At 40.9% G+C, this 12,684-nt stretch overlaps 1 protein-coding gene and 1 long non-coding RNA gene across 2 annotated transcripts in view; one reads left to right on the top strand and one right to left on the bottom strand.

Moving 5' to 3' along the window:
• The window catches only part of MTPN (myotrophin), a 56,668-nt gene extending 44,298 nt beyond the window's left edge, over positions 1-12,370 (top strand). The window contains exon 4 of the mRNA XM_026511602.4: positions 9,179-12,370. Coding sequence (XP_026367387.1) covers positions 9,179-9,265 — 87 coding nt within the window. The 3' untranslated portion in view covers positions 9,266-12,370. The remainder of the gene's footprint in view (positions 1-9,178) is intronic.
• LOC113264641 (uncharacterized) overlaps positions 1-12,684 on the bottom strand; it is a 192,804-nt gene that overhangs the window by 8,697 nt on the left and 171,423 nt on the right. The window lies entirely within an intron of this gene.

The following is a 12,684-nucleotide window of genomic DNA, read 5'->3' as shown; positions in this document are numbered from 1 at the left end:
CGTTGCCTGCTCCTGTCTGAGTAGGATAAATGAGTGAGGTGCCTTCCTCTTATAAAAAGGAAGTGAGGCTATGTTATAATGTTGTGTACAATTGCTCTAAAGAGTAGAAAATACTAAACATCAGTTTAAGAAAATTCAGAAGACCATCTTATAACATTGATGTTTTTAGCAAAAACATATTTGTGTTACATTTGAAAAATCCAGCAGCCAGGTAATGGTAAAAAGTGAATACCCCTCTCAGATATCAGCATCGTCAAATTCTCAGAGTCTGTGGTCAGACTTCGCTGCTTGAACAGAGAATCCAATGGATCAGATGCAGAGATTGGGAAGTCACCCTTCTCAGCATAAACGAGTACGTGCTTGCAAGTAGAGCCAGTTTTCACTTTATAATGACTCCCTGCCCCACCCCCAATAAAACCTAGACAGTTTCACATAGTCTCAAGCACAGATTTTATGATTGCTCAGAACCCCCAAGTTCTGCAAGTCTGGTTTTAAAAACGTTTTAGGACGGGTGACTCTCAAAGAACTCAGCAATGCCTTTCTGTACTGCTTTAAGAAGGAACTGCATTGCCAAAATTAATAGAGCCACAAATTTTACCACCTCAATAATGAAACTAATGGTTACCCTGTTGAAGTGTTTCCCAAATCTCATACACAGATATGCCCATTGTAAGCTCATCGTTTTTACTCATTTAGATCTTTTAGTCTGGAGTCGTTATTAAATCGTTTTGTCAGTGACATATACTGGGGACTGTGGTGCCACAGCCCCCCCCCCCCCAAGTTTAGTTCTCTGTTCTGCTTCTTAATAGCTTTGTGGTTTTGAGCCAGTTCCTTAACATGTAAGCCTAGGGAGTTTTCTCTTCTGCAGCACAGAGCCAGCACAGTAGTCCCCCCTCATCCAGAGTTTCGCTTTTCACAGTTTCAGTTCCCCTTGGTCAACCACAGTCCAGATTCAGATGACCCTCCTCAGATGTCAGCAGCAGCCTGCTGCTGTGTGGCCGTGCCTCGTCATTCACCCCACGGCACCTCAGCATCTCACACCACATTTCAGATGAGGAGCATGCAACTAACTCCTCCTTTCACTTGAACACTTAGAGGCTACTGTGGGATTGTTAATTGACCTAACTTCATACTGTGTCTCGGAACAGGGAGGCTGGAGGCGAGGGAGAGAGATGGGGAAGTGGCCAGTCAGTGGAACAGTCAGAACACACGTGCCATGTATCGATTAAGTTCGCCATCCTACATGGGCACAATTCATGGCGCCCCAAAACAATTACAGTGGGAACATCAAAGATCACTGATCACGGGTCACCAAAATATAAAATGAAAAAAGTTAGAAATATTGCAAGAATTACCAGAATGTGACACAGAGACCTGAAATGAGCAAGTGCTATTGGAAAAATGGCACTGATAAACTTGCTTGATCCAGGGTTCCCACAAACCTTCCATTAGTTTAAAAAAAAGAAAAAAAAAAAAACAGAACAAAAACAGTATCTGTGAAGTGCAGTTAAGCGAAGCACATTAAAACGAGGTGTGCCTGTACTGACCACACTGAATTATGTTCCATACGTGATCCTTTCCTTTGTCCTCTCTAGGTTGTGAAAATATGCAGAGAACCAGCCTCTTGTTCTCTTTAATGTCCCAGAATAGGAATAGACAAACGTTCTCTATAAAGGACCAAATAAATACTTTAGGCCTTGCAGGTCCCATGGTCTCTGTTAAACTGCTCACCTCTACAGCTGTAGCACAAAAGCAGCCATAAACAGTAGGTAAAAAAAGAGAGATGACTGTGTTCTAGTAAAACATTATCAAAACTATGTCTGGCACTTAATAGGAGCTTTGTATTTGTTGAATAGTCTCAGGAATTGGTTATCTGTAACAATGTGTTTAGCTTGAAAGTGTTCAACAGATGACACATTGTATACATAATTGTATAAGGCTCTTCATTTTCCTGTAGGAAGCACAAAAATGTTGAGAATACCTAAAGTTAATAAATTCTAGAATCTGGGCCTCATCCTAATGTTTTTAGGAAAAAAGCCGTAGGTCATTTTTAACTAAAGATAGCATGGAACACAAGATGGAGAGCCGAAAGGCTCTAGTTTAACTTGCTCGCTGACTTTGGGCAAGTTTCTTAACCTCTCTGAACTTAAGTTAAATCTCTAATAAAAAGAGAGAACAGGGACGCCTGGGTGGCTCAGTGGGTTCAGCGTCTGCCTTTGGCTCAGGTCATGATCCCAGGGTCCTGGGATCGAGTCCGGCATTGGGCTCCCTGCTCTGTGGGAAGTCTGTTCTCTCTCTGCCCCTCTCCTGCTAACACTCTCCCTCTCTCTCTCTCCCCCTCTCAAAAATAAATAATAAAATCTTTATTAAAAAAAAAAAGTGCCTACTTTATAGGGCTGCTCTGAGGATAAAATGAGATGATATATCTGTATTAGGTTAAAAACTCAAAACTGCCTCAAAATTTAAGAAACATAACACGGTGTGGAGTATTGCATTAGATTCTTTGGGGTACCTAGAAATATTCTTGACTCTATCTCTTGTATCAATATGTAAATTAAATGTGCTGTCAAATCCTGTAGCAGTAAATAACATACAACATGTGTAAATGTAAGTACTTGAATAATTTTTTAATGTTACTGTTTTTAGTAGATTCCAAAATTGAATTGTGTAAGTTCTCTGGTAATGGCAATATTTAAATGTATACTCAAACAATTGAAAGTTCCCGGGTTCTGAACACTTTATCGTACTACCATGGAACTGAACAGATGCCCCAAATCATGACATAATGGAGTTTGTAATGAGCAGTTTCTCAAGACTGTTCTAAAATGCATAGAATTAATTCAAAATAAATGTTTTGTAGTATTCTTTTTAACAGTGATTTGGTATGTATATGTTCAAGATGGCAGAAAAGCTAGTTTTTCCTTTTAATGTGGATGTTTGTGATCTACTGAGGTTAATGTTCATTTGCACTGTGACCCACACAGAAATTTTTGTTGAGCATCTGCTATATACCAGGCATCATCGTAGGTGTTAAAGGTACAGAGATGAATATAACGAGACCCCCTGCTCTCATGGAGCGCAGCCTAATTTGGGGGAGACAGGTCTTTTAACATAATTACAGACTATGGTAACTGCCTTAAGAGAAAGAGAGTTCAGCTGTAAGATAAACCTCCTACAGTGATTTAAACAAGAAAGTGACCCATAACAAATGTCTGAGGTGTGCAGTCCAAGGCTGGGCAGCCGCACGTGCTGTGTCATCCATATCCCACACTCCCTTCTCCTCCATCTTCCCCAGGCCTTATGGGCACCAGATGACTGCTGAACCTCCGGGCATCATGTCTGTGTTTTGGGTAGGAACAAGAGGAACGAGCCAAGGACTCTGTCCTCCTGGGCTTTACTGAAGAAGGAAAGCCCTCCAGGGGAGAGGCCAGATTTGTGTCAGACGGCCCTCTGTAGCTCTGCGGGAGTCTGGGGATTCAGTTTCTTTTCAGCTTCTGAAGCGGAGGAAAGCAAAGTCTAGTCTAGTAGAGGGAGACAGTACATAAAACCAGTACATTGAAGTGTTACGATTGCTGTGGCAGGAGTTCATGTGTGACACAGTAGGGATTTGAAGGAAGCAGAGGTCAAGTCAAGGGGATGATGTCATAAATAAGGATGTCATTACAACTTCAGGCACCACGATTCATAAAGCACTTGTAATGTAATTCATAAAGCAATTGGCACCTGAGCTGAATCTTGGACACTTGTGTCCAGGAATCTAATAGAGAATTGGGGGACCATTCTAAACAGAAGCAACAATGTTAGAAAAGTCACAGGAACAAAGAGACCATGATGCATTACTGTGAGATTAAAAAAAGAAAATTCACAGCTACAATTTACAGTAGAAAGCATTTAGCAAGAAATATGACTAGACAGGTAAACAGTGAGCAGATTATGCCTCGTTTGTCATATTATTTATCTTCATTCTCTTCTGTTAGGATGCCATTAAGGTTTTTTGGTAGGTAGGTAGGTAGTATGATCAGACTTGGATTTTAACAAACATCACCCAAATAAATGCATGGAATCTGAATAGAAACGGTGTAAGAAGTGAAAAAAGAGGGGCACCTGGGTGGCTCAGTCAAACATCTGCTTTTGGCTCAGGTCATGATCCCAGAATCCTGGGAATGAGCCCCGCATCAGGCTCCCAGCTCAGCAGGGAGTCTGCTTCTCCCTTTGCCCCTCCCCCTGCTTGTGTGCACGCTCTCTCAAATAAAAAATTTTTTAAGTGAAAAAAGATAGGAAAATATTGAATTAGGATCTCTGTGTAAAAATCCTGAACTAAGAAAGTAATGGTAGCAAGGACAGCTGAGAAATGACAGACCAGAATAGTCTGGTCTAAAGACTTGGTGACTGACTATGTGGGAAGTAAACAAGAAAAACTACATGGTGTCTGCACATTTCCTGGAAGATGGTGATGTCCTTTACCATGATAGAGAACACTGAAAAAGGAACAAGTCTGTAGGAAAAGATTAGGGTGGAAGCAAATGTAGAGGTGAGCCAGCTTGAGCTGGACAATGAGGACAATAACATGGGGAAAGGGACCTCGATCCTTCAATGACCTTATAGGACAGAACCACCCTACCAACGTTAATACTCTTAGCACTAGACTGTTTGAGAGAATAATTTATATTGTTAAAACATACATAATACCCAAACTAATCCACTAAGTGCAGTCCCTATCAGAATTCCAATGGCATTTTCACAGATACAGAAGAAACAATTCCTAACTTTATGTGTGGAACCACAGAAGATTCCAAACAGCCAAAGTAGTCTTGAGAAAGAAAAACAAAGCTGGAGCCATCACAGTTCATGATTTCAAAACCGATTACAAACCTTATAGTCATTAAAACAGTAATGTGCTAGTGTAAAAACACACACACACAGATGAGTGGGACAGAATAGAGCACCTAGAAATAAACCCATACGTTTGTGGTCAACTAATTTACAACACAGGAGCCAAGAATATACAGTGGGAAAATGAGAGTCTCTTCAGTAAATGATGCTGGGAAAACTGGACAGCCACATGTAAAAGAATGAAACTGGACAACTTTCTTACACCTTACATAAAAATCAACTAAATATGGATGAAAGACTTGAACATAAGACCTGAAAATCATATTCCTAGAAGAAAACATAGGGGTTAAGCTCCTTAACATCTGGGTTGGCAGTGTTTTTTTGGATTTGACACCAAAAGCAAAGACAAAAAAAGCAAAAATAAGTAGGTGGGACTACATCAAACAAAAAGCCTTCAGTACCGTTACGCAAAGGAAATTAAAATGAAAAGACAACCAAGGGAATGAGAGAAAAGATTTGCAAGTCTAGTATATAAGGGGTTAATATCCAAAATATATAAAGAACTACAACTCAGTAGAAGAAAAAAACACAGTCTGATTAAAATTTGGGTAGAGGACCGGAACATTTTTCCAGAGACGGTATACAGATAGCCAGCAGGTACGGGGTAAAGGTGCTTCCCTAATCATCAAAACCACAATGAGATATCACCTCTCACCTGTTAGAATGGCTGTCATCAAAAAGACTCGACATAACAAATGTTGGTGAGGATGTTAAGAAAAGGGAACCCTGTTGGTGAGAATTTAAATTGGTGTGACCGCCATGGAAAACGGTATGGCGTTTCCTCAAAAAAAATTAAAAACAGAACTTCCATATGACCCAGGAATTCCAGTTCTGGGTATTTATCTGAAGGAAAAGAGATCACCATCTTGAGAAGGTATCTGTAGCCCCATGTTCATTGCAGCATTACTGACAATGGCCAAGACACGCAAACAACCTGAGTGTCCATTGACAAATGGATAAAGAAAATGTGTATAATACATCCACGTGTACATACATACCGGAATATTATTCAGGCATTAAAAAAAGAAATTCTGCCATTTGCAGCAACATAGATGGATCTTCAGGGCATTATGCTAAGTGAAATAAGTCAGAGAGAGAGAGACCAATACTACATAATGTCGCTTATATGCAGAACCTTTAAGTACACACACACTGAACTCAAAGATACAGTGAACAGATTGGTGGTTGTCAGAAATGGGGGATGTTGGGGAATGGACAAAATGAGTGAAGGTGGTCAAAAGATACACACTTAACAGTTGAAAGAGAAAAAGAGTCCTGGGGATGTCATACACATTCTGGTGACTATAAGGGATAAAAAAGAAGCAAAACTGTTCTTACAGAATAGAATATAAAAGTTGATCCTGACAGAACAGAAAAGCTGGCAAGTTAAGAAGTACAGGGAGTGACGGGAAGGCAGAGAAAGTATCTTATAAAGTAGAGGGATGAGATAACTGTCAGAACTGATGGAACAAGAAATATAGGTTTAAATAAGTCATTTAAATTTATAAAGAAACAAACTGGTATTTTAAATATAAGATATGGGACAGTCTGGGGAAGAAGGTGGTGGTGACCAAAGCCTCATCCGTGTGGCAGGAAATAAGAAGATAATATCTACAGTTAATAATGCAGATAGTAACGAGTGTATTATTTAGAGCTATGAAAATAATCACCAGAATTAAAAACATGATTAAAAATGCTTTCCTCAAGGAAGGGGTGAAGTCAAATATACTAACTAAGTTTGCTAGTAACTGCATTAAGTACTAAAAAATCATTTTAATACTCTTATCCACAATAATACTGGCTCATCATTTTCAGAATTGGTTTGACTTTGTTAGATTTATTTCTCCATATTTTATTCTTTTTAATGCTATTATAAATGGAACTGTTTTCTCAATTTCATTTTTGAGATTTGAATATTGAACCTTTTATCTCACGAAATGCCCCTCTTGGTAGTAATACTGGTTTATCTTTTCTGTTCTCTGTTACATAGTCACTCTAGTTTCTCCTAGGGATACTCATTTATTTTTAAAAGAAATACATATATATGCATATTTAGGACAAAAGAGTAGACAAACACTAAAATGTTAATTAAAGTATCCAACCTATAGAATTATGAGTTCTATGGATTTTTTGGTATATTTTTAGTTCTGTAATGCGCCTATTAAAATTAGGGGGGAAAGTGACCTGTGTAAATCAGCTAGATTTTTGTTGTTGCTACAAATGGCAGAAATTGACTTTTACAGGTAGAAAAAGGAAGTTTTGAAGATACTGGACTAGTCATAGAAGCAACAGGACAGTTGGAGGACCGGGCTCAGAAGAGGGAGGAGCTCTGGCAGACACAGGACTTGAGGTGGCAGAAACTCCTCAGCCCTCATCTGGGTCATGCCACAGGAATAAATGAACTGCCCTTTTATTCTCTCATCAAGATCCAAAATCCAGAAGTGAGAGGCCTGCCTGGTTCAAATAAATCTTTGACCCTTGGTGAGGAGGGTACATGGCACTTTCAGTTACGTAGTCCCAGGACTCCACACAGTGGGGACAAAAGAATCCCCAAAATGAAGTTAGGATGCTGTTATCAAAAGGAGGGAAATGAATTCTGGCAGCTAAAAAGCAAGAGATGTTCGCTAAAATATTTAACTTTTTGTTAGTGCAGAATTATAGTTTATAATGCTAGTCATAAAAGCAGCGATCCAATAAATGGTTTCGAATACAGTGATCCCAGTTATTGTCCCACAGCCCGTAGAGGACTTACCACACTGAAGTTCTCACTCACAGACTCTCTCCCACTTGACTGTGAGTTCCATGAAGCAGTTAAATTCAATTAGAAAATGAGGAAATAGAGATTTTTATAATCCTATTGAAGAGGACTTTGTAATACTGTAACACTTCCTAGGATGTCATCTTGGTTTACCTAATTCATCAACAGTCCGCTCGAGCACCGCCTCATTCCAGGAGCCTTTCTCCTGTGCATCTCCTGTCGCGCCCTGTTTTGGTTAAAGACCTCTCATCCACGTGCATAACACTATGCTCCTCGTCCACCTCTGTCGTGTTGGTTCATTCGCCAGACTGGCAGACTATTTTGTTTCTCTTTGATTCTCCAGCTCCTTACACAGTGTCTACACAGTCACTAAATATTTGTTCAGGGATTGAACAAATCTGCCGGAGCAAAGGGGTAAGGCATTCTGTCTAGAACCCAGCGTGTATAAGGACATGGTACATGGTATGTGGGCATGGTGAGAAGTTCCATATGATTAGAGCAGAGAGAGGTTAATGGGAGAAGAGACTGGTGAGTTTCACTAGAGTTGGTGTTTAAGGGACCGTTTATATCAAGTTTAGAGAATTCTGCAGGCCTTAGAACAGTGGCGATTTGGCAAGGGAAGGAGGGCAGGACACCAGAGGCTGTTTGATGGCTAAACACTGGTTGGGGCTGGAACTAGCGAGAAGAACCTCAGGTGGTGGAATATTGGGGTCTCTGGGAGTTAAAAAGGTTCAGACCTGGTTTGGGCGCAATTTACCTCCCAGGCGCTAGGCGCTTTTCTAGGTACTGGGAACACAGTAGTAAGTAATACAGAGGCAATGCTCCCCTGGGACCTCGTTCTAGTAAAGACAGATAGAAACAACAGACACAAAGCTGGATGCACACATCCTCAAAACTGAAATGCCAAGTTGCAAGTAAAATATTCCAGGCTCACACTTTCCAGGTAAAGCTTTGGAGTAGGCTGGAGAGGGTTTCCCTAGCACGCAGAAGAGAACCTCCTTTTATAGCCCACATGGCAAGCATTTACTGCTCGGTTTTTGTGCATAGAATGACCAGTATTCTATAGCGGTCTTTAGGAACTTGTCTCAAGTAAATGGTTTGTAAGCCCTGAATGTAGAAATCTGTGTGTAGTATTTATGCACTCTCCACGAGCTATTGCAAAGAAATAATTTTGTCACAGTGATACTTTCTTCTTTAGCAAAAGTGGTTTTCCCCATTTTATATTACACGTAGGGATAACCTTTTCTAAAGCTTGATGAATGCGCGATAGTGTAAATGAAAGGCGGTCCTCGTCTATATTATTGGCAAGTTGTGTCTGGAGCGTACAGTTTCTAGTGCCTGAAACAGAATCTGGCATTTTTACAACTTAGTCTACAACCTTGCCAGATGTTTGGGGTTTTTCAGTAGAAGGGACCCCGTTAGTAGAGGGATTGATTCCTGACCTACACATTAGCCTGCGCACGTGATGGAGTCTGTGCGTCCACAGCGGACTCGTTCAGTATTAATGGCTATTTCCTCTCTTTCCAGGGTGCTGATAAGACCGTGAAAGGTCCAGATGGACTAACTGCCTTTGAAGCCACTGACAACCAGGCAATCAAAGCTCTTCTTCAGTGATGGACGGATGGGCTGACAGCTCTGGAAGAAGGGCTCTCCTGTGGCCTCACACTGCTGCCTGTCTGTCTGTCACTCTCTATCTGCCAGCTTCTTCAGCTAAATACTTTAAGAGGGGTGAGGGGAGAGAGAAATTCATAACAAATCAGACTACCAGAAAAAAAACAATGTTTGGGAAGAGAGGAAAAAACCGTGATCAGGCTTTTACTCGGATTCCTGATCAAGTCCGCCTCTTTTCCATTTCCAACAAAATATACAGCTTATGCCCAAGGGAGAGCAAAGACAAAACCTACCAGTACCATTTGACCCTTTCAGCTCCCTAGCTAGTTTATTCTTGAGATTGTGTCGAGGGTCTGACCCTACCAAGGCCAGCTCTCCGAGTGTGGTAGCCGTAACTGTGCGAGCAGCGGCGGCTGCCGGGACCTAACTCCGGGTGCTGAGATAAGCAATCAGCTCTAGCCTTCTGCCTTAAGACGCACTCTACTGGGGGCCTCCTGGCATAGTTAAGAGCGCTGCCCGTGGTCGGCGACCAAATCTTCCCTCAGCGACTTTCAGCTTTACGTGAGAGCTCAGTTAGGGTGAGGGGGCACACTCCTAAATTGCTGGATGACTCAACTTTGGATTTCCTCTCCCCTTTCACATGGATTTCATGTATCTTTAGATACAACTGACTAGTTTTATTTATAAAATCTTAAATTTTGGAAGCCTAAAGGAGAAATCATTCCAGTGTGCATATTTTTTTCTCCTCTAGATTCAGACATTTATATAACATTGAAACACTTTCAAACTCCTGCTGGTAGTAAAACGGGATTTAAACATAGAATCATAGCCATAGCCTGTTAGTGTCCTATAGAGAACGGTTGTCTTAGTACCTAGGGATTTTCTTCATTTGCTCTTTGAATGGATTGGCCTCGGTTATGTTTGGAGAATCGAGGAACATTCTTTGGAAATCCTCTCTCAGACCCACCTTGGATGCTGATTACTTACTGCACCAAAGCTATCACTGGGGTGAGATTTACGATCTGGACAAATTGAGCCCTGTCCCTTCAAAAGTATGCTCGTTACCAGGTTTCCCCAACTTGTCGCTAGGCTTCTGCTGAACATCTGCCAACCCACCTGCATAGCATATTTTTGTTTCTTTTCTAAACCATGCATCACATGAAGTGTGACCCCTTCAAAATGTATTCTTTGTTCTTAAAATGTAGTGCCCTACAATGGGTGTTCTGACCTGCAGGAAATATTTAGACACATGTTCAAATGTTTATTTCATGAGCAGTTTAACGAATTAAAACATATACCCTAAATTTGCTATCTTGCATCTAAAATATTGACTCCTTTGACTCGCCATCCATAAAAGCTTGCTAAAAATACTAGAGTTTTTCCTTAGCCAAATCATGCAATAATTGAATGTACCTCAAATTTTTAAAGGGGGGGTTGGGTTAGGGGCTTGTATTCAGATTGTGGATAACAAAGAATTATGATTTTTTAAGGCAATGTAGCATTCTAAAGCAGGGTTAAACTAGTAGCCAGCTAATAACAAATCTTATTAATCGGTTGCTGATTGGTTTGGTAGGGTGTGTGTGTGCACGCGTGTGTGTGTGTTTTCCCCCATGAATCTTTTTTTTTTTTTTTTTAATCCTGTGGCTTTTTGCTTATAACTAGCCTAACCCTGTAATTTTCCTGCATCCAAGAAAACAATCAAAACAAAATGGTGGTTTAAATACTTTGATATATTCGGCTAATTCTGCTGTCTTAGTGCAGCGTATTAGCGTTGGATTCGAAGTCAGCCAGCAGTACTTTATGACATCACTGAGTGGAAACAGAGCTACCCTCATTGAAGATGGAGGGCACTTGATCAGTCTGTATGTGGGTAGCAACAAGGTGTTTTGATATCTTCGTTGTCACCTCTTGGCAGAATGCTATTGAAAAGGCTTGGATTTTACCCTCTGTAGTTTCCACCTTTCCAGCTGTTGTGTTGTGGTTGGTCGCTGCAGAGCGTGCACTGTCCTGTCATTCCTAAACCTGTCTGCCTTCTGCAGTCCCCTGGTGTAGAAACCACGTGACCCTTTGTACAGTTCATCCTGCTGTTCTTTGTATCGCAGTAGAGGCTACTTCGCCTTCCCTCTTCTTTCTCAGCCATCTTGTAAGCCCCATAGTTACGGGGCGACTGCTTGAGAAAATAACAAACATAGAATAGACTGGCCGAGATGGTTTACACTTTCTCTTTTTTTTAACTAGGTTATTTATAATGTATTTCTGAACCACTTGGCAGAGAAATTCACAACACTTAATGTTCATTTTTTGAGTAAAGGAAGCTAAAAACCGGTCTGCTTTTTGGTACTACATGCATTAGTGAAAGGTTAAGTAAGTTTTGTTCTCCACTGAATATTTAACATCTCAGAAAAAATCTTGCATGTTCTGTAGTTTTTGTATTAAGTCAGTCATTTTGTATGCACTATATCAAGTAAAAACAGGTGGATTACCTGTTTACATTAGTATACTAGCAAATTCCCCCCTTGCAGCTTCAGACTGGTATCTGTAGACTTAGAGGTCAGTGCAGCACCCGAGGATACCCAGGTAGCTCTTCTCTGCATGGCTCACCTCCTGCACCCGGTGGGGCACTAAGGAGAGGTAGGTGGGTACGGCATGTGCGAGCTGCAAGGAAGGCCCTTTACTCATTGATTTCTTTCCCTCCAATAATGGATCTGAGATCTAGATGTACCGACGTTTTTTTTCCTAAAACTTCAACTGAGCTGCTCTTTACTTCCATGCAATATTGTGTACTCGATTGTGTCTAGAAGAAGCTGGTGAGAGTGCCCTCCTACATAAGCAATTGCAGTGTTTTGCATGCAAAATTTTAAGAATTTAAATTGTCCTGATTCTATTTTGTAAATGGAGAAACAATCATATCTTTCTAAGCAGTAATGGAGGAAGACTAGTGCTTTGTGCATTTTGATATATTTGAGTTCATTTTTTCCATCATGTAATACTTTTGACACAATTGGGTTTCTCATATGATCCTAGTTCATGTACATCGAATGCTAAATAATACCGTGTTTCAGTTTTGTGTTGCAAGAACAAATGGAATAAACTTGAATTGTGCTACAAGGAACGTGTCGGCAGCTTTTCCTCCCTCAGCTCCTGTGGCCTTCCTTTCCAGACCCTCTTCTCACAGCTCAACCCAGCCTGTGATCGACTCCAACTTCTGATTCATCCAGATTTCCCCTCCTTACCCACTTCTGGAAAAAACGAAGTGGAAAGAAAATAAGACAGGAAAGATTTGCTCCTCACCTGGAAGTTTTGCTTTTGTGTGGGTCTCCTCATACAGACTGGTTCCCTTCCACGTGTTCAGGGATCCTGGCTTTCTAAACGCAAGGGCTAGCTAGCATCTCCTGGAACATCAGGGTCGGAATCATGGTTAG

The sequence above is a fragment of the Ursus arctos genome, unplaced genomic scaffold, assembly GCF_023065955.2.
Source record: "Ursus arctos isolate Adak ecotype North America unplaced genomic scaffold, UrsArc2.0 scaffold_3, whole genome shotgun sequence".
In the NCBI taxonomy this organism is placed as follows: Eukaryota; Metazoa; Chordata; class Mammalia; order Carnivora; family Ursidae; genus Ursus; species Ursus arctos.
Note: the sequence above shows the minus strand (reverse complement) of the source record. Positions and strands in the feature narration are given on the sequence as shown.